General features: G+C 39.9%; 1 protein-coding gene across 8 annotated transcripts in view; it reads left to right on the top strand.

Moving 5' to 3' along the window:
- The window catches only part of rbfox1 (RNA binding fox-1 homolog 1), a 214,003-nt gene that overhangs the window by 176,123 nt on the left and 14,374 nt on the right, over positions 1-23,506 (top strand). For 4 of the 8 annotated variants that reach the window (XM_047571404.1, XM_047571411.1, XM_047571408.1 and 1 more), the window contains 8 exons: positions 79-225; positions 401-454; positions 1,365-1,457; positions 5,514-5,574; positions 6,680-6,733; positions 9,266-9,395; positions 13,454-13,493; positions 20,688-20,752. In XM_047571404.1, the coding sequence (XP_047427360.1) occupies positions 79-225; positions 401-454; positions 1,365-1,457; positions 5,514-5,574; positions 6,680-6,733; positions 9,266-9,395; positions 13,454-13,493; positions 20,688-20,752 (644 nt within the window). The remainder of the gene's footprint in view (positions 1-78; positions 226-400; positions 455-1,364; positions 1,458-5,513; positions 5,575-6,679; positions 6,734-9,265; positions 9,396-13,453; positions 13,494-20,687; positions 20,753-23,506) is intronic. The other 4 variants (XM_047571405.1, XM_047571406.1, XM_047571409.1 and 1 more) reach the window with 4 other exon arrangements.

The raw sequence follows: 23,506 nt of genomic DNA, 5'->3' as shown, positions 1-23,506 counted from the left end.
TGTTGCTGTTGTCAATCAAATGTCAAATGTCAAGAAACAAATTGCATTTGCTGCATCCTTTAATCTATTATTTTCCAGCAGACAGATGACGCTGCCCAGACAGACAGCCAGCCACCAACACAGACTGTTCCCGAAAGCACAGACAGCAAGGCTCAACCCAAGAGACTTCACGTCTCCAACATCCCCTTCAGGTTCAGAGACCCAGACCTCAGGCAAATGTTTGGCGTAAGTACAGCAATATCTGAAATATTGAAAATAAACCTTCTAAAAATTTGTATAGTCCCGTAGTGTTTTCTATCCAATATTTGAGTTAACAACAGAAAGTTGAAGAGCATTGTGGGATTCTCTGTTGAATTTAGGAGAATATGTGAAGTCTAATTTTGTTGTTGTTTCTTTGCAGCAATTTGGCAAAATCTTAGACGTGGAAATCATCTTCAACGAGCGCGGCTCTAAGGTACATGCTGTTTCTGTTTTGTCTAAGTGTGCCCTCTAAATTCTGTTTCTCAACAATATATTTTTTCATTATTTTTTTTTGAGGTATCTTTTCGAGCATCTCTGGTACAGACTAATCAATCTGCGCGTGCATTTAAATTCATGTAACACCGAATAAGCTTCTGCTTCTTGGTGTTCGTAGGAACCTTGATCCACCTTAATAAGGGACAATACGATTTTGATATTGATAAAAAAGAAAATGTTGTAGATTGATGTTCAAAGTTAATTAAGAATCTTTCCACTTTATTTCATTAACAAACCAGAGTCATGACTGATCAATACAAGTATATTAAAACGTCCTCCTTAGAACAACATCCTTGTTGTACTGAGAGAGACTATTCATAGATGAACCTCTTTCATTTTTACAATGTTATTATTTGCTACTATTAGAGTAGGTATATTTTCTTATTGCCGATGCCGTGCCATAAAGAAGTTCTTTTCTCCTTCGTTCTTTTTGGTATCTGTAATAATTTCTGATGAATCTATTTGCTGCACCACCTTGAAACATGGGAACACAGCACTGGGGGTGATTTATGTCGAACTATGTTGTTTGCAATTGTCATGAACCCCTGCTATAAAGGCCGGGCATTTATTACTGAGCCATGTTATTAACCCTTGAGGCCTGAATTTACTGCAACGGTGTAGGTGATAAATGTTAGAAAACAGCGGAAGGCTTCAATTCCAATAACAAATATTGTCCATAAAATGTCCTACATGTTGTATTGCATTTTTGGTGGATGTAAGAATGTGAGGCAGGAAATTGTGTAATCTGCAATGCTCCCATTAAAGAAGTTATATTTATAATAATGTTGAGTTTAATATGTACCAAATAATGTGCATGTTCTTCTTGCTTCTTTCCATCCTGCACGCAGGGTTTTGGGTTCGTAACGTTCGAGCATAGCATGGACGCCGACAGGGCAAGGGAGAAATTACATGGCACCGTGGTAGAAGGCCGTAAAATAGAGGTGCATGAAATATTTCTTACGTCTTCTTCCCTTCTCCCTGTTCTCCTCTTCCTCTTTGTGTGGCAACGTGTGCGTGTTTGTCTGTTTGTCTGTTTATTTGTCCCCGCGTGTTTGTGTCTGTGAGCATTTGTGTAGCTACTTACCACCTATCCATCAGTCCATCAAGCTGTAGAGTCCCCCAAGACCCATCACTTCCGTGTCCTTGTGCGGTCTTTCATTAACCCCCGACACAAATAAATGTCGACATATAACATCACGGTATGCAAGAGACTTTGCCTGTTTTTAATTTTTAGTTTGTTTACGTTTTTTGTTCCTTTTTTCGTGTTTTACTTAATTTTGTGCTGTCTAGGAAAATGACCTTACCAAAGGTTTGAAAGCTGACACTACCCAGTCATCTATAGACATTGTTGTGTTTAGAAAGATGATCATGAATGTTAAAAACCAAAGATGTTCTTATATATAGTAGTATGTTTACTGAACAAGGGGGCTGTCCCCCAGAAATCCATGGATAGAGGAAGTACTTAGGAATTTGAAGACATCTGGAGAGCGAAATGCAAGGTTCACGTCTAAACTGATTTAGAAGCATGACATCACTTAAGTGCTATCAATGTCTTGTGTCCACTGAGAGGAACAAAAGCTAGATGCCACCAGCCTCAAAGTATAACTCTGTCCATTTTTTCCCCACGTCTTAGTGTAATGATATCCTGTGACTGGCTTTTTCTACCCAACATCCAGTAGAGATCAAGAGATACCATTTATGCGTTGCAGTTTATGCAATCTTCCATGGCTTACTGTCCATACCTATGCATATAATATTATATAATGTGCTTAACGCAGCATGCACCAAAGCCGGTCTTCTACATCTATCCATCCATCAACCCATCCATCCTTTCTGTCACTTATCCAGACTGCAGTGTCCAAAAAGGAGGCACCATTGTTCCCTTAACTTCCAGCTCATCCTGGCGAGTTTTTAATGCCAGATTGGATGTCTAATCTCTCGAGCCTGTTCTTTTCTATCTTCCTCGGTGTCTCCTTTTCAACTGGATCTCCACAGATTATCTATGCATAAAGAGAAGGGACACCAGAGGAAATCCTAATCAGAATCCCACCTTCTTCAGAAGGGATAGCAGCTTCACGCTGACGTTGAAGTTTCTCACTATGAATCTAAAAGTAAGCTCTGCCCTGCGAATAACCCAAAGCTCGGGCCACAGCTGAGGTTTGGGGTTTAGGCTAACTGGTAGAGATGTTTGTTTTCGGGCTCAGCCTCTTTCCTTCAGGAAAGTCTGGATGGTTCCAGTCATTACCTGATCTTATGTTTAACTATAGCTTTTCTCTTCAACGTGCACTAATACAATTGACCTTGTTGGCTTGATGCAGTAACCCTGACCCTAACCCTAACCCTAACCCTAATCAAAACTTCTAACATACACTTTGTGGTGAACCGCCATAATTCTTGTAGTGATCTCAAACTGAATCCATTAGCTCAACCCAATATTCAAGTTGTACCCTATATACCCTAACTGTCTGCAAACCATTCTGCTTTTTTGATGAGATCCATGGGTTCCCTCCACTGCTGGAACATTTAATGTGTGTTTACCAGTATAATAAAAGTGTTTACACTATCCACGCCACTCAAAAGCTTGCTTGCTTGAGTTTTGGCTTCCTCACTTTTTTTTGTAGAGCACAACATTGCATCTGGTTCGTGTAAAGATCTCATCATCATACAGCTAGAGTGGTCTTTTCCCATCATCCTAATTAATCTCCTACATGAACCTTTTACCTTCTCCTCAACCTTTCTCCCATCCTTCCATCATCGTAATGTTTATCTTACAGTGCTGGCAGCTCAAAGCTCTTATTCCTTTGCCACGGCAGCTTTATCCAAATGGCTGAATGTCTCCTGCTTTGCCCTCAGTGTGACAGACTCTCCGTCAGACTTGATACGTCAAAAGTACAATTTTCTGCTCTGACTATACATTATTCTGCAAAATGAAGCTTCCAGGTGAGCAAGTTCTAGCACCTAATTGCTTCATTTAGAGCCCTGATTACCTTCAACCCTATGTATGGCATGGACAAAACGTCTACAACATTAAGTCTAACCCTTAGACTTTTCTCACAGTCATTATTAACTACCTGGTATTAATACGGAAGGCATCCTGTTACTTCTTTGGAATATGAAGTATGATCCCAGGAAGGCTAGTTTGAGTGACAGATTCATGAGACTGGAGATTTATCAAACCTTCAACACACTCTGTTTGTTCACCCTTGGCTACTTAATCTCTGTTAGGGGAATGTACAGTATTCAAATACGGACCTCATGATTATACTAATGGCAAATATGGTCTTAGCCAAATTATCAGCTCAAGCTATTCCCACACAACCGTGCTTCAAGGTTCTCTCTTTGTAAGAAAAACAAGAAGGAGCCTTCTGTCTTTATGGATTGCTTCAACTCCAATACTAGAATTCACAGATAGTACAAACTGTTGGATTCTTTCTTGGTTTTATCCCAAAGGACACACGGTGACAAATATGTCCCCCCGGATCACTTAAGTTTGACCATCTTCTCTACTCTCACATGAATCAGTGCAGTCAACCTCTCTCTGAATCCATCCAGTTGCCCAACTTTTATCTTTTCTTCTGAACTGATTCCATGATCTGACAGCTACAATATTTTACGCAATTAAGTCAGCGGTGTAGTATCTGCAGCAGGCATGGGTGGCCCAGATAGCATTACATGTCGCTATTTGAGGACCGGTATGTACTTAAACCAACATTTCTGGCCCCAATTACTCTATGACGGAGGAAGACAGCTGGTATGGACCAAATGGTCAGAGTTATGCTTTAAGAGACCGGCTAATTGCTTGTATGGAGAGAGCTGAAAGAGAGAGTTTGTGCAGTGGAATGATTATCAAGTTTTCTTGGCCACCTGAGTAAGATGCTGCTTATTCCTTTCTCATCCCCTCCTCCCCCACCATCCTTCCAACGGTAGCTTGTTTAGGGCCCCCTTCCAACACAGTTACAACGGTAACAGTACACAAACAAGTGGGCGGGGCCAAAAGGTTTGGGAATGGTAAGTGTGGGCGAGCAAGCCATTCTGCCAGCATTTCCTCTCTCTCTCTTCCTCTCTCTTTGGAACGTTTGCAACGCTAAAACTCACGTGACATTTCTTTTTGAATTGTGGTTGAGTTGATGCTGTATATTGACATACATATTTTTCTTGCGTGTCGGCGTGCGTGTCCATTCACTAAGTGTTTCTCCTGAAGCTGCGTGTGCGAGCGATACTGACTGAGATATGAATTCGTTTGCACACCTATCTGAGATTGTTGGAAACCCTTTCATTAATTTATTTTACTTTTATTTTTGGAAGATTATGCACCCTTATTTTACTTTATCCTGTTAGCTGTTGTTTGAATTTGGAATGATTTGACTGGTTATGGATTGACTTGGTTGGTTTATTTCAGTACATCTATTGTCTTTGGTTGTTTTTGTTTTTTTTGATATTAATAATATAATTATTCTTGCAATGAATTAGAGAGGCTGTTGTCTGAGTGTGAATGCTTTGTGTTGCTTTCGTCACAACAGTTCTACTCACATTTTAGGGTTGACTGGATGTTGCATAATGCTCCCGACATATTCTCTTCTTCCCTTTCCCCATTTTCTTTGTCTGTTTTCCCCCCCTTCTTCCTCTCCCCCACCGCATGCATCTATACATTTACAAAAAAAAGAATCATTTTAACAGTGCATCTGTTGTTTCTTTTCCTTTTTTTGTCTGTATGTTATTGAAATGTCACTATTTTTGGGGAGAGCATGCTGGAAAACGCCATAAGATAGACTATATGCAAATGAGAAAAACAACTGATTTGTTTTGGATGTGTTTTTAAGTGTTTCTGAATGTCGAAAACACAGAAATGACATGGATGTTTGCCATGATACAGTGTACTGCTTTCTTTGTTTACAACATTAGCAGACTATGCATGCATATTTACTATTAACAAGTACAGCACTTTCTACTGACAGATAAGTGTCATAACTCACGGAGCTCTCTCTTTACTGCTGTAGGTCAACAATGCAACAGCCAGAGTAATGACAAACAAGAAGACCGTCAACCCATATGCAAATGGTAAGGCCTGGTCAAGTCTACTAATTGTTTTACCACTCTGAATCAAAGTAGATTTAATATTGAATCTTTTGGATGTTTGCATTAATGTCCAGAAAAAGACTGTTTGAATGTCAAGAAATCATAAGACAGTATTGGTAGACACCAGTTGTTAATGTTGCAGAAGTTAATACATTCAATGGATTTTGAATTTGTTAAGTCAGTAGTATGGCAATTTCTCCACTATGAAGTAACTCAATTATTTCAAGGAGCAGAAAGAGTATGGCACAGTTGTAAATATTCCAAGAACTACCCATACCCAAGTGGAAATTTTGAGGTAAGCCACCAAGAGAACAACTCTGAATGTGTTTCCGAGCTTCAAATGGCTCTGACTGGAGAACAAACACAGTTAGCAGCAACTGTCTAGGAGTAACACTGACAAAGACACTCGTTAAAGGGAACTTTCATTGGCTACAGTTTGAAGAGTGTATATATTAGAAAGAAAACAACGTTGAGCTTTTGGCAACCAGACCAAATGACGTGAAACATGGTGGTGGCAGCATCATGCAGTGAATGTACTTCTCTGCCTTGGCCGTGATGGTGGAGATTATGGTAAAATTAATCAGTTTAAATGCAATGAAATGATGAGGTGCCTTTGGACCAAACGGTTCAGGAGGCTTAATGAGGATAAATACCCACTGGAGAGTTGCCCTGAGAGCATCATACCTTTGAGTGGTTATATTTTGTTGGCATTCACACGGCAAATACTGAAGTGAGGTTGGCGTCATTTAGTTCTGCGTGACATACACACACATACAACATACTTCAGAGGTGCTATAGGCTTGATAAACCCTGCTCATCAGAGGCTAGGGTTAAGGCCGACATTAAAAGTTATTTTACCAACACTTGTGCTGCATTCATATGCTCATTCAGATAATTGCTATTGTGGATGATCTGATGTCTTTTGAAGACTTTGTTGCTTAAAATGAGGGCTGCATGTTTCTTCTTTTTCTATGTTGGTTAAATTTAATCTGGCAAATACATTAGGTGATGAAAATTAAACACCATGTGACTATCAACAGTACTACACTATACCTTTTCTTTGTCTTTTCACTATGTCTTATGTCAGGCTGGAAGTTAAATCCAGTGGTCAGCGCTGTCTACAGCCCAGAATTCTATGCAGGTAGGAGGACATGCCCTTCTCCATCTGTCACCATCTCCTTTGTTTTTATCTCCATCCTCCTCACTCCTTTTGTTCTTCAGTTTCTGTGACATCTTCATTTTCTCCCTCCCTGCCTCTCACCCCACCTCCTCTTACCCCCGCCCACCCTTCATTTCATCCCTCATCACAGATCCCTCCTCTGCTTGCTTTCTTTTCACAAGCAACATGCAACCAGGCAAAGTCTGTATATAGCGTGAGAACTATGCTGAATTGCACAAACCCAACAAAAGACACTGTCATCTCTCCTGCGAACAAACAAACGGACATCCTGCAACCCCGACCACCACCCCAACCAAGCCATTTTCGATCTTGGCCAAGCCAGCGTTCAGTGGTTAGGAGCGGCGCTCTGCCCAGCCCCCAGCACCCTGTCATTAACCGTGGTCATTAAAGTGAGAAATACCTGGATTTTGTGATAAGAGGAGGAAAGACCGATAACAGTGTGTCAGTGGAGAGGAGTAAAGGGAAGTAAAGGACAAGAGAAAGGAAATCTAATTGTTCATTTCTGCAAGGACATAAATGAAATGTATTTTGCAAATTAAAATCAATATTTTCAATTTTTCCAGACAGTCGTTTACCTAATTCACCCCTGCGTTCTTTTAATTACAAAATGGCTTTGTATTGATTTACCTTTGTCTCACCTTTAAAGTACCCAAAAGACCATTAGGGAATGTGTGCGTGTGTTTGTATATGTGGAAAGTGTATAAGATTTCCGTGCTTCTTCTTTAAATTTCTAATACTATATTCTTATTGGGCTATGATTGCGACTAGTCAGGATAGAAGCTGGGATCTTTGTTTTTTAATTTGTTAAGGTGTTTCGATAACAGAGCAGATAGAAAAATCACGAGGCAGAATTGAAGGCACACACCATACTTCTGCTGCAAATTTGTTAGCTGTAGACATGATTCGGAAAAAAAAAAAAACTTTTATGAAGCCTGTCCATAAAAAATACTTTTTTCTCCAAGATATATACAGTATATATGCAGAGTTACCAATGTACCAAATTTCACCCCAATCTCTTGTGTCATTACACAACCAATACTAATATGGTAATATGGTAACAATTTACAATTGGGATATTTATTGGCAATTGTATGGGAGCAGTCTCTAGTGTCGAAGGTAGATGCTTCCCACAATACCTTTACTTCCAAAAAAAATGTTGGAACATGCTGTCTGACCAAAGCAAAAATGTACCGATATGGTCAATGGGGGATGCATCCAAACAGACAGGAGCCAACGTAGCATTACAATGAATTGTGAAGAATAAGTTAAGAATACCTTGAGTAGGTTTTATGTCTGAACTTGAACATTGCTGCATACCTTTTTGACATTTTGAGATCTTTGACAAAAACAATACTCAAAGCCTATGTGACTGTATCAAAAATCCAGTAAAATCCCAGTTTTAGTTCTTCTGCAACCAATTGGTTAACACTACAACCAATCAGAGCCGTTTTGTTGTAAACAAATTCAACTCCACGGCGCTCAGATGACGTGAATGACAACGTTAATTTCCCCCAACAATTCGGTTGGCGTGGCAGATCCTTGCAGGGGCACAATCAGCTCGTAGATTTATCAATTCTTGTTCTGATTTGACGAGATACTTGACAAACTGCAAATTGGCACCCAAGGAGTGGCGTCCTACTAGCTGTCTTGTGTTCATACGGTCATCAATCTGGCTTGCGTTATGAATCTCAATTTGTTTATGAGGCCATATGTGACTTGACCTGGACTTGACCCAACAGAATCATCACGAACAGACATAAGACACATTCAATCAGTTTAAGCAGCACTGGTCATTATTCCAAAGTCCAAATTGATCGTAAAATGTTCCCTAAATGCCAGGCGCTCCTTTTCCTCCTTTAGACTCTATTAACAGCGGTGTCAAGTAGCACTGGGAAGAGTCATCTCACTGACACCAAGAGTCAGTGTGACTTTAAGGGTCGCCAGGCCACTTGGCCCTAAAATCAAGGTGACAAAAGATGAATAGGAACAATTACCAGCCTCACTCCTCTCCTTGTCTCTCTTTGAGAAAGTCTTATCCTTTGGCTCAAACCTTCCATTTTTCATCAGGTCAATGAATGATTCACTGTTTCTATTAGCATTTTATTAGATATCCTTTTTGAAGAGATGTATAATTAGGGTTGGAAATGGCACCTCGATCTCCTTCTCAACCTTCACTCACCCCGGCTCTCAAATTAAGCTTCGTGTCAGTCCCCCCCTCCCCCCCTCCCCCATTAAGATTAATGATAAGTTAATAACAATACCACTGCAATAGCTCCTCTGCCACTCTTTATTCCTTCTTTCTTTGCTTCACTCACATTTTCCACAACAACTGGAAATGTAAGAACACTTTACATATTCTTTTCACGATTCAAATGCTAATGTCTGTTAGAGTTTTGGAGCAATTTGTGTTATACCATGTAATCAAATTTTCAGGGATTTTTTCTTTCGACAACACTAAAAGGGTTTGCCTCGTGTCCTGTTGTCTGTCTCCAGTACCAGGTTTCCCCTACCCAGCAGCAAGTGCAGCAGCGTACAGAGGAGCTCACCTACGAGGCAGAGGACGGACTGTGTACAACACATTCAGGGCGGCTGCTCCACCTCCTCACATCCCTGCATACGGCGGGTGAGCCTCCCTTCTTGCTCTTGCCCTATTGCCCCTCCTTCCTCTTTGGTCTTCTCTCCCTTTTATCCAATGGCAAGCTCTTTAAACTCAGCACACAGTCAGCGGTGAGGTGCATGTCAGCCTCCCCTCACAGCAGCAGCAGCAGCACATTCCCCTACTTCCGCAGCATGCTGAATCAACCTACGGGCATGCTCCAAGACATGTGCCTTTGCACGAAACTCATGGGAAATGACTGTTAATTTGGCCTTGTACTGTGGTGTCATTGAGAGAGGCTGTGTCCATGGCGGAACTGGAGGTTCGCCACTTTGTCTCGACTTTTGGAGTCCATCCAGTCGCCAAAAGAGAAAAGAGAAAACCTCTTCCCTAGCCTGAGGAGCAGCAGCCCTTGCTGACTCTCCATGGCTGAATGCCTGGAGATGCGCTAAGCAGAGCTGTGTATTGTGGGCAGTCAGATCTGATTTGCCATTATTCCGTTGCTCGTTTCATTTATTTTGCTCTTTATGACTGCGAGCAAATGGACACTAAGGAGGCTGGCTGGAAGTCTATTTAATGATAAGAGCAGCTTGATTGTCCGTTTGATTCCAAGGAGCCCTTAAAGGGTCCCGGCATTTTTTTCCGAGGACTACCTTTCAGTGGTCCGGGGCTGTACTGGCAGTTAAAGAAGCACTTATGCATTTAGTGCACAGTATTATATTTGGAACGCTCAATCTCAATGTCCAACCGCTTGTTACAAGCACAACTGCAGACCTTATGCAGTAGTCTCTGCAGTTATCAATGAGAGAGCAGGCAAACCAGTTAATTTAAGTTTTTGTTTCTAAATTCCGTTGTACACATATTTGCCAGAGCCACCACAGTTTAGGGTGCGCTGACGCTCAGTGTAGTCCCAACCAGTGGAGGTCTACTAGAAAAAATACATTACTGTACCATGACCTTGCTCAGTCTTTCTCATTGGGTCGGAGGAAAGTCAAAAGTTAATCCAAGCCGAAACACACGTAGTGTGAGGTAATGCAAAAGTTGTCCGTTGCTGTGACCCTATAGAGGCCCAGTAGGTTTCTATTCCTCAGTTTCATGCCAAAAACATGGTAGAAGAAGAGGACACGATGAGAAGAGGTCATTTAAAGGCGTCCAATAAAAGATCAAAACCATGTGTTTCCTGTATGAATGAAGTTAGGTTTAGAGTGTCCTCGTCACTCCTTACAGATGGGATGTTTACGTGCACCTTTACTTTTCAGCTCTCTAGTGTCTCTAGTTTGTTACCATTGTATGCCAAGCATTCCACTTCATCCAAGTATAAAAACTGCAAATTTTAATTGTTGATAAAAAAATAAATAAATAAAAAAAAAAGCAATGAATTCAACAAATTTCCTCTAGCTGCTTTGTTAAGTTAAGCAACAAAAAGAAATTAACAGCACTATTCGTAGATGGTGTTAGAACAGATTTCCCCCATACATTCACGCAGGATTTGCTGTTATGAATTCAATGTTCTCGACTAAAACAGAACAAAAAAACAAAAAAAACTATGACTGAACTAAAATAAATCCAAAGGCATATAAGTCATTTCTTTTAAAATGATAAAAAGGAAAATGTTTGTGGCAATGTAATTTTTCCATTATCTTATGCATTGCAAGCATCCAAGCAGGAAATGTTCATTTTTCATGACAGCTGCTAAGAGCTCGTTGGAAAAATGACAACTTGGAATGAACTGCAAATACATTTGTATTAGTTCTATTAGCATGTTCAAAACGCGGGTGAGAACACAAGAGCAAATCTTTACAAATCACGTTCTTCCTCTGGAAAGTATTGCATTTGTATTAGCCATCAACAGGCAATTTGAACCAAAACAACCTCTTACTTGAATATAAAACAGACTTTAGAATTAGAGGTAAGTCTTCCTGCAGTTAAAGCCCGTTCAAAATAAATCCCTCTTTGTTTATCCTGGAGAAACCAATATCTCAGAATACATCATTTGTTGAATGAAAAGGAATAACTTTCAAAACCCACTCCGCCCAGAGAAGACAGTGCTCATTTTTAACAAAAGCATTTTGTCTGGAGGAATGACTATGTACACCCTCCGACAACGCTGTCACAATGAGCGTCTCTTGCAGCAGATGAACCGTCACGTAGGATGAGGAAGACAGGTGTTTGGGTGAGCACTTGGGCACGGTCTTGACAAAGAGATATGTGCTAGAGATTGTACTTTCATTAACGCTGCTGCACCACTTAATTGCCCTGGTGGCAGTCGGATGTGAATTATTAATGTGGACCGTGATGTATTTTTATTAAAACTGCCTGTCTCGAGTGGCGGTGAGCCGACTCCAAATAAATCCTGTGACACACCTCGGAAACAGAGTTTGCTTGGTATCTGTGTGTGTGCGTGTTCATAAAATGTCTTTAATGGGACCTGACATGACAGCCCATAGTATCAATAAGCCAATATGTGCTTGAAGGAGTCCCACAGACTACATTTTAATGAGAGAACTGGCTCTCTGGGCCATTTTGACATTTAAGAAGTTATTGATTATCAGAGATATCACCAAGGTGTGAAATCAATCTAAAAAGGCAAGTGAAGGTAGGAGCTCTGCGGAGATCTTCGTGTTTAATGGAACCACATCCTTAAGGTAGTGCTGGCATCCACATCTGGATGTTTTTATTGGAAACTAAAAGAGTTGAGCCATAGCATTCAATGTCTTTGGGCAACCTTATCTCCAGGAGTTAGTATTGACTCACCAGATCAGGCAAAAATTAGTATTTTGTGTAAGCAGCTGTTTCTTACTTTATGCAGCAAATCTTACTGAGCTGGTACTGTGTGCAGCTCCTCATCTAACAGTTCACTATGGTGGCTGCTTGCGGCGGCATTACTTCCTGTAATATTTTTAAGCCGCTGTTTTAAAGAACACCAAAAATTCTAACTGTTACATCGGCCGAGCTCCTAACTACATAAGAAAACTTGCCACAAATACTTTTAATGTGAGGCTTCACTAATCCACAATGCTATTTATAGAGATTTCTTTTCTTCTTTTCACACAGACTGTCAGACTGTTGCATTTTAGTGGAACAAAAGAATATAGGAACAGTTATAGAAACAGTCAACATTTATATTCTAATGATATTAATATTCAAGTGACATTGAATATTTAATATTCAAGGGATATTATGAGACAGTCAATAAAAATTTGTATTCAATGAGTTTACTATTTTATGTCTGATTTTTAAGGAGCTGTTAAATTTTAATGATTCTAGTCCAGTAAAACAAGTTCAAAGTTTTCATGCTCTGGATTAAAAACAGCCTTATTCTCCATGATTGCTGTTTTTAAGTCATTTCTACTTTATAATACTACTTTTGGTACATGATATAAATTAATATAAATTGGAGAATCTGTTTTTCTCCAGTGACTTGCCATTAAGCTAGACATTTCACAGGGCATTGCTTTATTTTGAAGAAAAGTTCTAAGAATTGAATGCCCCAATGTTTTCTCAATTACACAGTGCAGCCTAATTACTGCCAACTGGAATGACAGGCATGGTAGATGGTAGGCATAGAGCACCATTTTTTTTTTCTAACCCGATCCAAGACCTGTGAACATTTTATTGATATATGGTAATTACCAACGTTTCCCTGCTGTGTTGACAGAAAATGCAAACTAATTAATTTAAAACCTTTACCCTTGTTTAGACATTTAATTTCAGGAGTTTTTTTTTTTTTTTTTTTTTTTTTTGGTTCAGATATAAACAACACTATAGGTCTCATGTTTCTGACTGGACCTGATAAATCACATCACATTATGGTATTTCTGAATATTTTCGGACCTTTCCAGCCTCCTTACCCAGCCATTAAAGTGCATAGGGGGTGCCTGCTGTATTTCCCCTTTGCCTCTGCCCCTTTAACGGCTGTTTCTTTTGTTTTCTTTCTTTCAATCTTTTCTTTTTTTTTTGGATTGTGGAGATGGGGGTTGGTTTCTAGCTAGCCCAGTGCCTGCATGTCAAAATGCACTAATATGGATGTTTTTGTTTTATTGTGTGTTTGTTTGTCTGTTTGTTTGTGTTTGCATCCTCTGCAGTGTTGTTTACCAGGATGGATTTTATGGTGCAGATATTTATGTAAGTATTATTTACCGGTATGACATTGCATGTTACACCGCCATCTCCATGGTTTCTGGCTACGCACATGCAAACCCCCGCCCCCCGTCAATCATTCACGGCTTCACCTTAAGCTGGGGGAGGAGATAGAAGAGACCATAGGCTACAAACACTAAGCTGCATGGCAAACAAAAGTGTTTTTCAGCGATGCAAAAACACAATTATCTCCACAGGGGTGACAAAATGCTGCTTAATTAAATTTTAATTTGACTCTTGTTGCTTCAGTTAAGTGAAACTATTAACTCTTTTGTAAAAATCTAAATAAATATTGCTACATATATAAAATGTATGAATGTTCCATTCAGGAAAAGTGAAAATGATGCTATATAATTTGGTCTCTATTCAATATGAGCATATCTCCACGGTCACCTTCTGCGCGGCTACAATTTATGCTTAACTTTTAAATATGTAATCTAATAATAAAGCATACACTGAGCATAGGATTTAGATTCATTTCGATCATCCATAAACATAGAACCACCACACAACACTGTCTAACCCAGTGGCATGAAGACTTTTTAAAAATATAAGACAATACGCAGATGACACTGACGTGTGTTATAGAGAAGGAATCAGACACCTTTTACTACTTAATGCTGCAAGGCATGGTTGTCCTCACTCTGCTATACCTTGAGTCTTTGTTGGAGAGCTTTTAAACGTCACGCTCAAGATAAAATATTTACAATGATGATGATAATAAATAAACAGAAACTGTACATAACTGATGCGGAAATCCAAGAAAAACAACATGTGAGTTCTAAGTTAATGTAAAAATTACAAGTTATCTGATTTCATACTGGTCCTTGAACTTGACATTTCAAGGTTGCAACAGACACACACACGCCTACCCACTGACAAATATGTGCTTTTTTAGATCCACTGCTGCCTAGAAGAAGGTTGAGGTTCATAGAAGTGAGAAATAACATCGTTAATAAGCAGAATTTCAAGCACTGTCTTACTCTGTCACAATGAACAATAGAAACCACAAGCGCACATGTGGCAGAGGCTTCAGGGAGATGCAGACTAATGATGTGCTGTGTGTACGTAAGAGTGTGTGTGTGTGTGTGTTTTGTGTGTGTGTGTGTGTGTGTGTGTGTGTGTGTGTGTGTGTGTGTGTGTGTGTGTGTGTGTGTGTGTGTGTGTGTGTGTGTGGAGGAGGTGCTTAGATAGCTCCCATAACATTCGACCTCCTTGCATCCCCATTAGCCTCGTGCCCCTGCCACAGGGATTGATTGCCATGCTGGAATCACAACATTTAATATTCATTAGCAAAGGGATCAAGAGCCCCAAAGCTGTGTTTATGTTTATTGAAAAAAAATAAATAAATAACTTGGGAAGTGTATTCAGTTAATTGATCCAAATAGAAGATAAGATTGCAAAAATTAACAACTATAACAATCTTCTATAACAATTTTGAAGAAGTCTTTATTAGTTTAATTTAATAATAAATAAAAAGTCATTACAGACATCCATGGTTAAAATAGTAGATTTTATTAGAGATTTGATTTTTTTTTTAAGAAATTTTTAAACAGTTTTGTGTAATCAGTTAGAGCATAGGTCTTTGTGTTTGAAATTAAAAAAACAAGCAAAAAAAAAAAACAAAAACAATATTTGAACCTGTGTATTATTTGAATTGCTTAATATTGTAAAATGATGATAATAATGTATATTTAGAAATAGCACAGGCCAAGTTTATATAGGACACAAATAGTAGGTAGTGGGTCCCTATTTAACCTCTCCATCAGTTTGGGGGTCCTTGGCCTGAAAAACGTTGAAGACCCCTGAGTTAGGGTTAGTGAAAATAGACAAACAGGGCTAGAACTCCTCATAGGTCTTACTTTCCTTCACCGATTCAGCTGTGATTGATTGCAAGCCGTGAAACTGTGTGTGTGTGTGTGTGTGTGTGTGTGTGTGCGTGCATTTGTGTGGCGTAGACAGCACTCGACCATACGCGCCTTCACCCCGAGTATTTATCTCCTCTCCAAACATAACCTGCACCCACACACACATTCACGCAGGGCTGTAAGGGTTGCCATTAGTCACTCAGTCAGGAGTGACAGTCACACAGTGGCTGGTGACTAACACGGGCCAACCTGTTTATCTTCCTGCCACGGCCCATCATCACACGCTCAAAGTATCACTTTCTCGCCTCCACACTTTACAGTGGTAATAATGCATTGTTCATGTCAGGGCAGACTCACTCAGTCGTGGGGGCATGGAAGGGTGGAAGGTGAAATGGTGCGAGAAGCACTGCTATTGTCGCTGAGCCTGGCTTTTGTTTTATAATAAATTATCGAGGAGGGTTTCAACCATATGCCATTCAGAGTCAGCAGTATCAAATTATAATCTAACTGCTTGCATCTGATCATACACAGGGGTGGCTACTACGCCCTCAAATTCTGCTCGAAGCCTCTATTCTGGAAAACACAAAAGTGAAACTAGGACACTATGACTATAGAAGGTGTGATCTCAAGACGACATGGCGTTTGAGAGGTGGGCGACTGGGAATATGGGAGACTGACTGACTGACCACTCGGTAATGTTGCCACTGGTGGTAGTCGGAGTGACAACAAGAAGCTGGTGTTAGACTCTGCTGAAGACATGGGGATCATGGTGGAGCTCTGACAGTCGCTAGAAGGATTTTGAGAGTTACTGAGTGGAAAATGGTTGGTTGCTTTTGTCAGTACATGGCAATAGCTACTTGGAATACACTAGACTGGTTTGTCAGTGTATTGTGTTTAATGCCACTGAGGAAGAAAAAGGCCCATTCAAGATGTTTTTTTTCTTTCAGTCTTGTTAAGAAATGTACTGCCACTCTATGTGAAACAAACTGGAGTTAAACTTCTGTTCTTTCTATACACAAGATAATACACATTACCTCAATTTATGGATACGTATCAGACTAAATAGACCCAAAAAACTTAGTACACGTTCCATTATGTCCTGGCTATGGACGGACAATTCAAATCCAAATCACCTGTTCCAATTCGCCAAAAAAAATCTGTATATTCTTGAAACAAACAAACATTATGGCTAATCAGAAAAAAAATATATAGACACATATAAACCTAACCCTAACCCTAACAATTTGGTACAAGAGGTGTCATCATCAAGACGTTCTGTGTCTCAGTCTGAATCAAGTTAAACTTATTTGATTCAAATCCATACTCTATCTAAAACTCTTCAAGACAAGATGGACTAACTAAAGCAAAACCTGGTGACCTAAAGGTTTAAAACTGTGCATGATTAGAATTGGTACTTTTGTTGCCCATCATGGCACGCCTTGCCTTACCATTACATTACCATTTTGCAAATATGCATTGATGTATGTGTTCCTTTTTACTTGCTGTACCTTTCCTGCATGCCACGTACAGTTTGTACTGTCAGAGTGTTTTTTTTTTTTTTGTTAATAATTTGTTACTTTGTGCAGCATGTTGTTGAGCATGTATGTTACTTTGACCATTTGCATGGCTAAAATGTGCTAACATGCACTACACCAATCGAAGCTTATCTATGCTTGATATTATAGCTGCATGCTTATGTATCTATGGCCACTTGGGGCAGTAGAACAGATTTTAAACACAGTATTTACATAATATCATGTTATACACCTGTTATGGTGAATGCTGTCAATATCTAGCTGATATACTGCCATATTAAAAGTGTCCACCTAATGAAATTAGGACAATATTTTCTCTCTTGAAGGTCTTCCAAATTTTAGCTGCTAAATTCTTCACTACCTTGCAAACCTGCAGCTGCTGCCAGAAAACCAGTTAATAAGAGGAGTTTGTTGACCATAAACAATGAACTAAAAGGGATTAGAGATGCCCATAACGCTAACACTCCAACAAGATCTCAGTATATTGTGGGTTTTACTGTGTTCATTTCATGTCATGAAAACTCAATGAAGGACCACCTTCACCTGTCCCTAGTCCTAACCATTTATTCTTTTAAAATTGTTCCTGAAGTGGCACAATGAGTAATTCCATGATATCATGTAGAAATCTTGTAGTAGCTGAAATGTCATTTGTTTGCATGCATCTGCTTTGGGGTCTGTTAATTTGTACTTGCATCGTGGGGAGAGGGAACTGATACGCTAGATAAACTGTGGTGGCTTCACAGAGTGTATTAGATGGCCCTGTGATGCTGACGCTAAGCAACACTGCCATGCATGATGCAGCATTGTGTCAGCACTTACAGTTTGACATAGTGCTGACAAACACTACTACAGCTAGACTGCCTCAGACAAACGAAAACTGGCTTCAGTAAGACTTGCACAGCCTGTCCAATAAAGTGCAGTAGGCAGACTCTAAAAGAAGAAAATATCAGTACTTACTCCCAATATCCTCTGTTAATCTAAAATTGCAGCTCTAAATAATGGAAATAATTGTGGCACATAATATAATTTGCCTTTTAGATTTTAGCATATTGCAGTGTTTCATTTTTAGAAAGCTGTGTTTGTTCTCTAGATTTTCTGAGAATCCATTATTACACAGGATAAGATGCTACACTTCCTTCTGCCAAGATCTGAGGCAAAACACATTCAGAAGCCCAGTCCAACTGAAAAACCAACCAGCAGGCTAACAGTCAGCTACCAGCTAGCAACCAAGAAGAAGACAGTTGCTAATTACCCTAGTCACCAACTGTAGGCAGTGTACGGCACATCATTGGGGTTTTCAAGTGGGCACCTCCCTTAACCAGTCTTTCGTTAAGTTAGGCCCACGACACTTCAAGAAGGCTTAACAGTGAGCTCCAGCGTCCTCCATGCTGCCACCACACAACTGTGTGACTTTCAACCGTGATATTAGCTTAGACCTACTACTAACTACTAAAACCACTCAGCTAGGCTTACCTTTAGCATGCTTTAGCATGCAGCTAGCGTGTTTCCTCCTCAGCCACAGCCACTCACTTGCTCGCTTTGCTGCCAGGGACTTGTTGTTTACTGTGACCCTCTGTTCTCTCCCACGAATGCCCACCTCAAACAGGAGAGCAATGGTGGACTGAGAATAAATAGCAAACAATACCCAGGCTTATGTGCACTTTAACCAACGCCGAAGCAACATATTTGTTTCCTTGAACATTACCTACCTGAACTAGCCTTGTTTATTACACTTATCACTGTGACAGGGAACTGAAATAATTGATGGATATTAAGCTACGTGCTCAACACGTTCAAGAGCGTTCAGTAAAAGTCAGTAGTACAATGAAAGAGTGTTTTTTTCTCTTATGAGAAAAATCTTATGAGAACGATTACTATTATAAAATGAGCCAAACCTGAATCCACCCACCCCCTCCATTGTTAATAAGATATTCAGCTCAAATAGAGTTGCATTTAGTGGCGTGGCTAGATAAATTGGTATGTCAACTCAGTGGTTCTCAGTCACACCCAGCCATCACTCCACCCCAGCTCCTCCCTCTCATCAATTAGGACGGACGGCAACCTCGAGCGGTCAAACTGGTAGCTCACGTCAGTGACTACATTTACTGTTTGTCAAACTAGGCTTCTATACATTCTACATGTAAACACAGTCAGTATAGTTGTTTTACTGAGTACCTGAGATATTTCCAAGTGCAGAAAGACACAAAGGAACCTCCTTGAAAATAACGCTGCATTATCTCATCATATTCCTCCACTCTGTCTAAAGATTAATTCATTAACTCTGACTGTGAATTTGAAGGAGATGTAATATCAAACTGTGAGGATGCGTGCAGGCAGGTGCAGATGCAGATCTTTTAGAATAACTAAAGAAATAAGGTTTACTCCTCATGCAATCGCAATTGGTTACCTTCACCCAAGGACCCAGGTTATGTGACTCCCCAGTCTAACTTTTACAGATACCAAATATACATTAAAAAAAACAACTTCAACGTGCCTTTTCAACTTTAAATAACCTTTAACAACCTTAAACAAAAATGCTCTTTTTAACATTAATATTGTGCACTGCATATTCTTTTTAATTTCCGTACTCATAATCGTACAGAATCACATGGATAGTCAGTACTCAATACCTTATGCCTATGACATTTTCAGATCCAATTAAATATTATACAGTGTCAACTGTGCTCTGGAGCGTAATGTGCCAAATTTGGAGGTCTAAAAGCCTCTCTTTCTCAGCTCTGGGTTTAATCTCACCGACGCATTAAGAGATTAGGTAAACCTTAAAACATATGCAAACACCGTCACGGGGCCGCGCGACCTCAGAGACACACCGTATACAATACACAACCCTCGCGGCTTTTGGCTTAAACGCACTCAGGAGAGATGGAACCAGGTTTGAAACATCTAGCCCTTTTTCAGCATCTGGACAGTGATTTCAAACAAGCCTGTGGGTTCGTCGGCTTTGCCAGCAGCTCATCTCACTGCCAGCCACAACCACGGTTTCTCTCACCCCCGGCTTTAGAAGATTATGCAGCAGCACAAAAGCAAAGTAAAAATTGTCAGAAAAGTTGAATCCACACATAGGGTTTTGGATTGGATTGAATTAAACTGTCTGTGTTTGTGTTTTTTTTTTTTTGTTTTTTTTTTTGTGGTCCACCCATTGAACTTCTTTGCACGTTTCATTTGGTCTGCTGGATTGCTCATAACCCATTCGCTTTACAGCTTTTGTTATAATTTTACATATACCTTTTGCAGATCCAGTCTCCCCTTCAGCCATAAGCATGCTTCTTTATCTTTATCTTATCTTATTATCAGATTGATCAATAGTTTCCATCATTGCTGTATCACGTACAGATATTGTTGGTCATGGAAATTCCTATATGGAATATACCACTTCTAGGTTTTATAAATCACTTAAATCTTAACCACAATTTAATATTTGCTTTTATAACATTTTTTAAAAATAAATATCTAGCTTAAAAAAATCAATAATAATAAATAATAATAATAATTATAATAAATAATAAAACCCATAATAATTTAAATATTATTACCTAACTATTTGAGCGAATTTGTAATTCTCATTCTTGGAGATCAGCAGGTTCTTTGTCTCACATGTGTGGATCTCATTAGTGAACATGCATTCCCATATTTACATGCACTTGAACATCTACAACACAAAAGTGTTAGCACTGACAAAATGTTAATAATACGTTGGTATATATATTATATATTAACTTTGCTGTTATCTGTTTTGTGTGTGCGTGTGTTTTTAGGGTGGTTACGCTGCCTACAGATATGCCCAGCCTACTGCTGCCACAGCTGCTGCATACAGTGACAGGTAAGAAGCAATGAACTGTTGTGGACATACAGTGCGAGATTGAGAACTCTAATGTTTGTTTTTGTTTTTGTGAAACAGCCAAAATGTCATTTAACCCTGACTCCACTGGCTCCATTCACCTTCATTCGCACTAACGTCACGCATTTCCCATTCCGAAACATTCGTACGGTGCTGACTGAGGCTTGCGGCTTTCGTAAAAAACCACTCATGCACACGACCGGGAGCTCTGGACGCAGCTACTGTTCTCCTCCAACACCGCAGCGGCAGCCGGTCAAACTCAGCTTGGAAAGGGCCAGTAGCAGCTTCATTCAGTGACACGTAAAGAGCTGAAAATGCCACGACATGGGAAATATGCAGGCAGTGTGCTATTTACACGTAGCGCAGACCACATTTGCGGATCTGTTTCCTGGAAGAGAGTCTCAAAAGTCACAAATGTAACCTGATCCATATGTGTCAGGCTTATTTACCGTTTATTTGCACACAAAAAATATATATATTTTCTCCAGATCTTGGCATGCTTTTGCATTGGACCATTACAATAGCTAGGCGCAACGAGTTACCCATAAATCATCACGCACATTTTTGAATTGTTTCATTTGTGCGTCGCAACACATTTGTGTCCATTGCTCAGGCTATTTGCTCTCCGTTCTAAAAGGTGCTGTTTGTGAGCCTTTGACATTTGTTTCTACAGTTACACCGGGGTAACCCCGACCCATAAAAGTTCACATCGTCTCCCGCCCCTAGCCTGACTCACGCACAATATTACTATCCGTTGAAACGGCAGCGCGATGCACAAACTCAAAACTGGAAGTGAAGTCCAATCAGTACCTCTCTGAGAAATTCACAACAGCGGAGGTTTATTACGAGGCTATTGCACTGAATTGCACTGCAAGTTGGAGTCGTCAAAGTCTCGGGCGCAGACATCCTCCTGCTAAGAATTCACTCCGCAAATGAAAGAAACAAACAGTTCTGGTTAAATGGTGAAAATATGATAAATGAATATTGTAAATGGGAAGGCTTGAGTTGAAATAGTGGTTTCTGGGGCTGAAATGCTATGTGAGGGTGCTTTATCTCCCATATGCCCCTTCCCCATTTTATTAATAATAGATATATTCATAACACAATGAATAATTTGTGTTAAATTAGTAAGCACGGCTGTGTAATTTTAGTTTATAATTGCTTGGGACTTGCAGATGTCTGTCCTTTTTGATTCATTATTCATCTTCCGCCTCACTTTCTCCAACTCGTTTTCTTTTCGCTCTCTCTTTTTTTGGGGGGGGAAGCTCAGTTTGAATTAACAATTGCGGATGGCAGAAACACAATTCATCGAAGTCAGTAGCGTGATGTCAAATTATTCCAGACAAGGCTTTGACTCCAGGCAATAGAGCAGGTAATATTTTAGCAGACGATGTAGGTATACAGCTGGTTTACCGGAAAAGAAACTATCGTGCTTATGAATGATGACACTGTATTTGCCAAGGGAGAATTAAGGGGGAGCCAAGATTAGAAGTGGAGAAGATTTATTCACTGCCTCTGTGCTTTTATTCAGAACACATCAGGGGGAAACTGATACGTGAGATTAAAGCAGTGGTCCTCGGCTTCTTAAAAACCTCTGTGCGACACACTCGCGCACGTGAATCTGGGCGACAGGAGGACGTAATAAGCGATGACTTGAGAAGCATCTTCTGTGGCACATGTGCGTGGCTGCCGTGAGAACTAATGCTGAATGGCACGACTCGGCTGTACGTTGATACACATGGTAATCAAACGAAGACTCATGATGCACCAGAGGGCATCATGTGAAATTCTAAATGCAGCATGCAACATTTGACACTTCTGGTCATCATATAATTCTGTTTTCTGTCTTTTTTTTTTCCCGGTCCCCTTGCCTGAACACTTTCCTCTCCTCTGCTCTCGCTCTCTCTTGATCTGATCCTCCTTGAGCTCTTCCTTTAAGTCTTTCATCCCTAATTTATGTTCCTCTGTGCGTGTGGAAGGAAACAAAACAGACACTTAATGATGTTATGAACAAGTGCAGTGTCCATTAAAACGGAGCATGTTCCGAACAGGGTCAAACTGTGAGCCTCTAGTGCTTCAACAGAGAAAAACAAAGGACAAATCTATTGAGCAAAGTGAGGCAAAAATTAAGGGATACCCATACCTTCACTAGGCTCACTTGTGTTTGCATTTTGGTTGGATTATACACTGCACTCTTACAAAAAGCACCATTATGTATTTAGATAATGTAAATGCCAACTATCGGTTGCCAACTCTTTTCCCTAGCTTACGTACAATCCCACTTTGCAAACATTTTACTTAGCACAAACAAAAAAAAATAATAAAAATTCAAAGATCCCTGAGGTTGGTTAGCACAATTTGCAGCACACGCACCCATTTTTAGTTTTCAAATGGACAACTGGTTATTTTGACATTTGTAGTGTTGTACAAATCCTGAAAAGTGAATTCAGGAGATCTTGGCGACTGTCAACCATGGCTCTCTATCATGATGTCACATCTTGTTTCAAGCTAAAAAGCTTTTAATCGAGTAAAACAACAACAACAAAAAACTGTTGCAACCAGCCACCAGGGGGAGCTCCACGTGTTTTATCTACACTTTGAGGAACCGTCATGGCATCCACTGTTGGTTTCTTTACAGTCTATGTGCTTCACTCGATTAAAAGGTTATCTGCACATGTTATCCAGTTTATCTAGGGTTAGTTGTGATAACGGAGTCTTTCAAATAAAGGGTATGTC

Source organism: Mugil cephalus, chromosome 20 (assembly GCF_022458985.1).
Source record: "Mugil cephalus isolate CIBA_MC_2020 chromosome 20, CIBA_Mcephalus_1.1, whole genome shotgun sequence".
NCBI lineage: Eukaryota > Metazoa > Chordata > Actinopteri > Mugiliformes > Mugilidae > Mugil > Mugil cephalus.
This window is presented reverse-complemented; position numbering and strand designations above follow the sequence as displayed.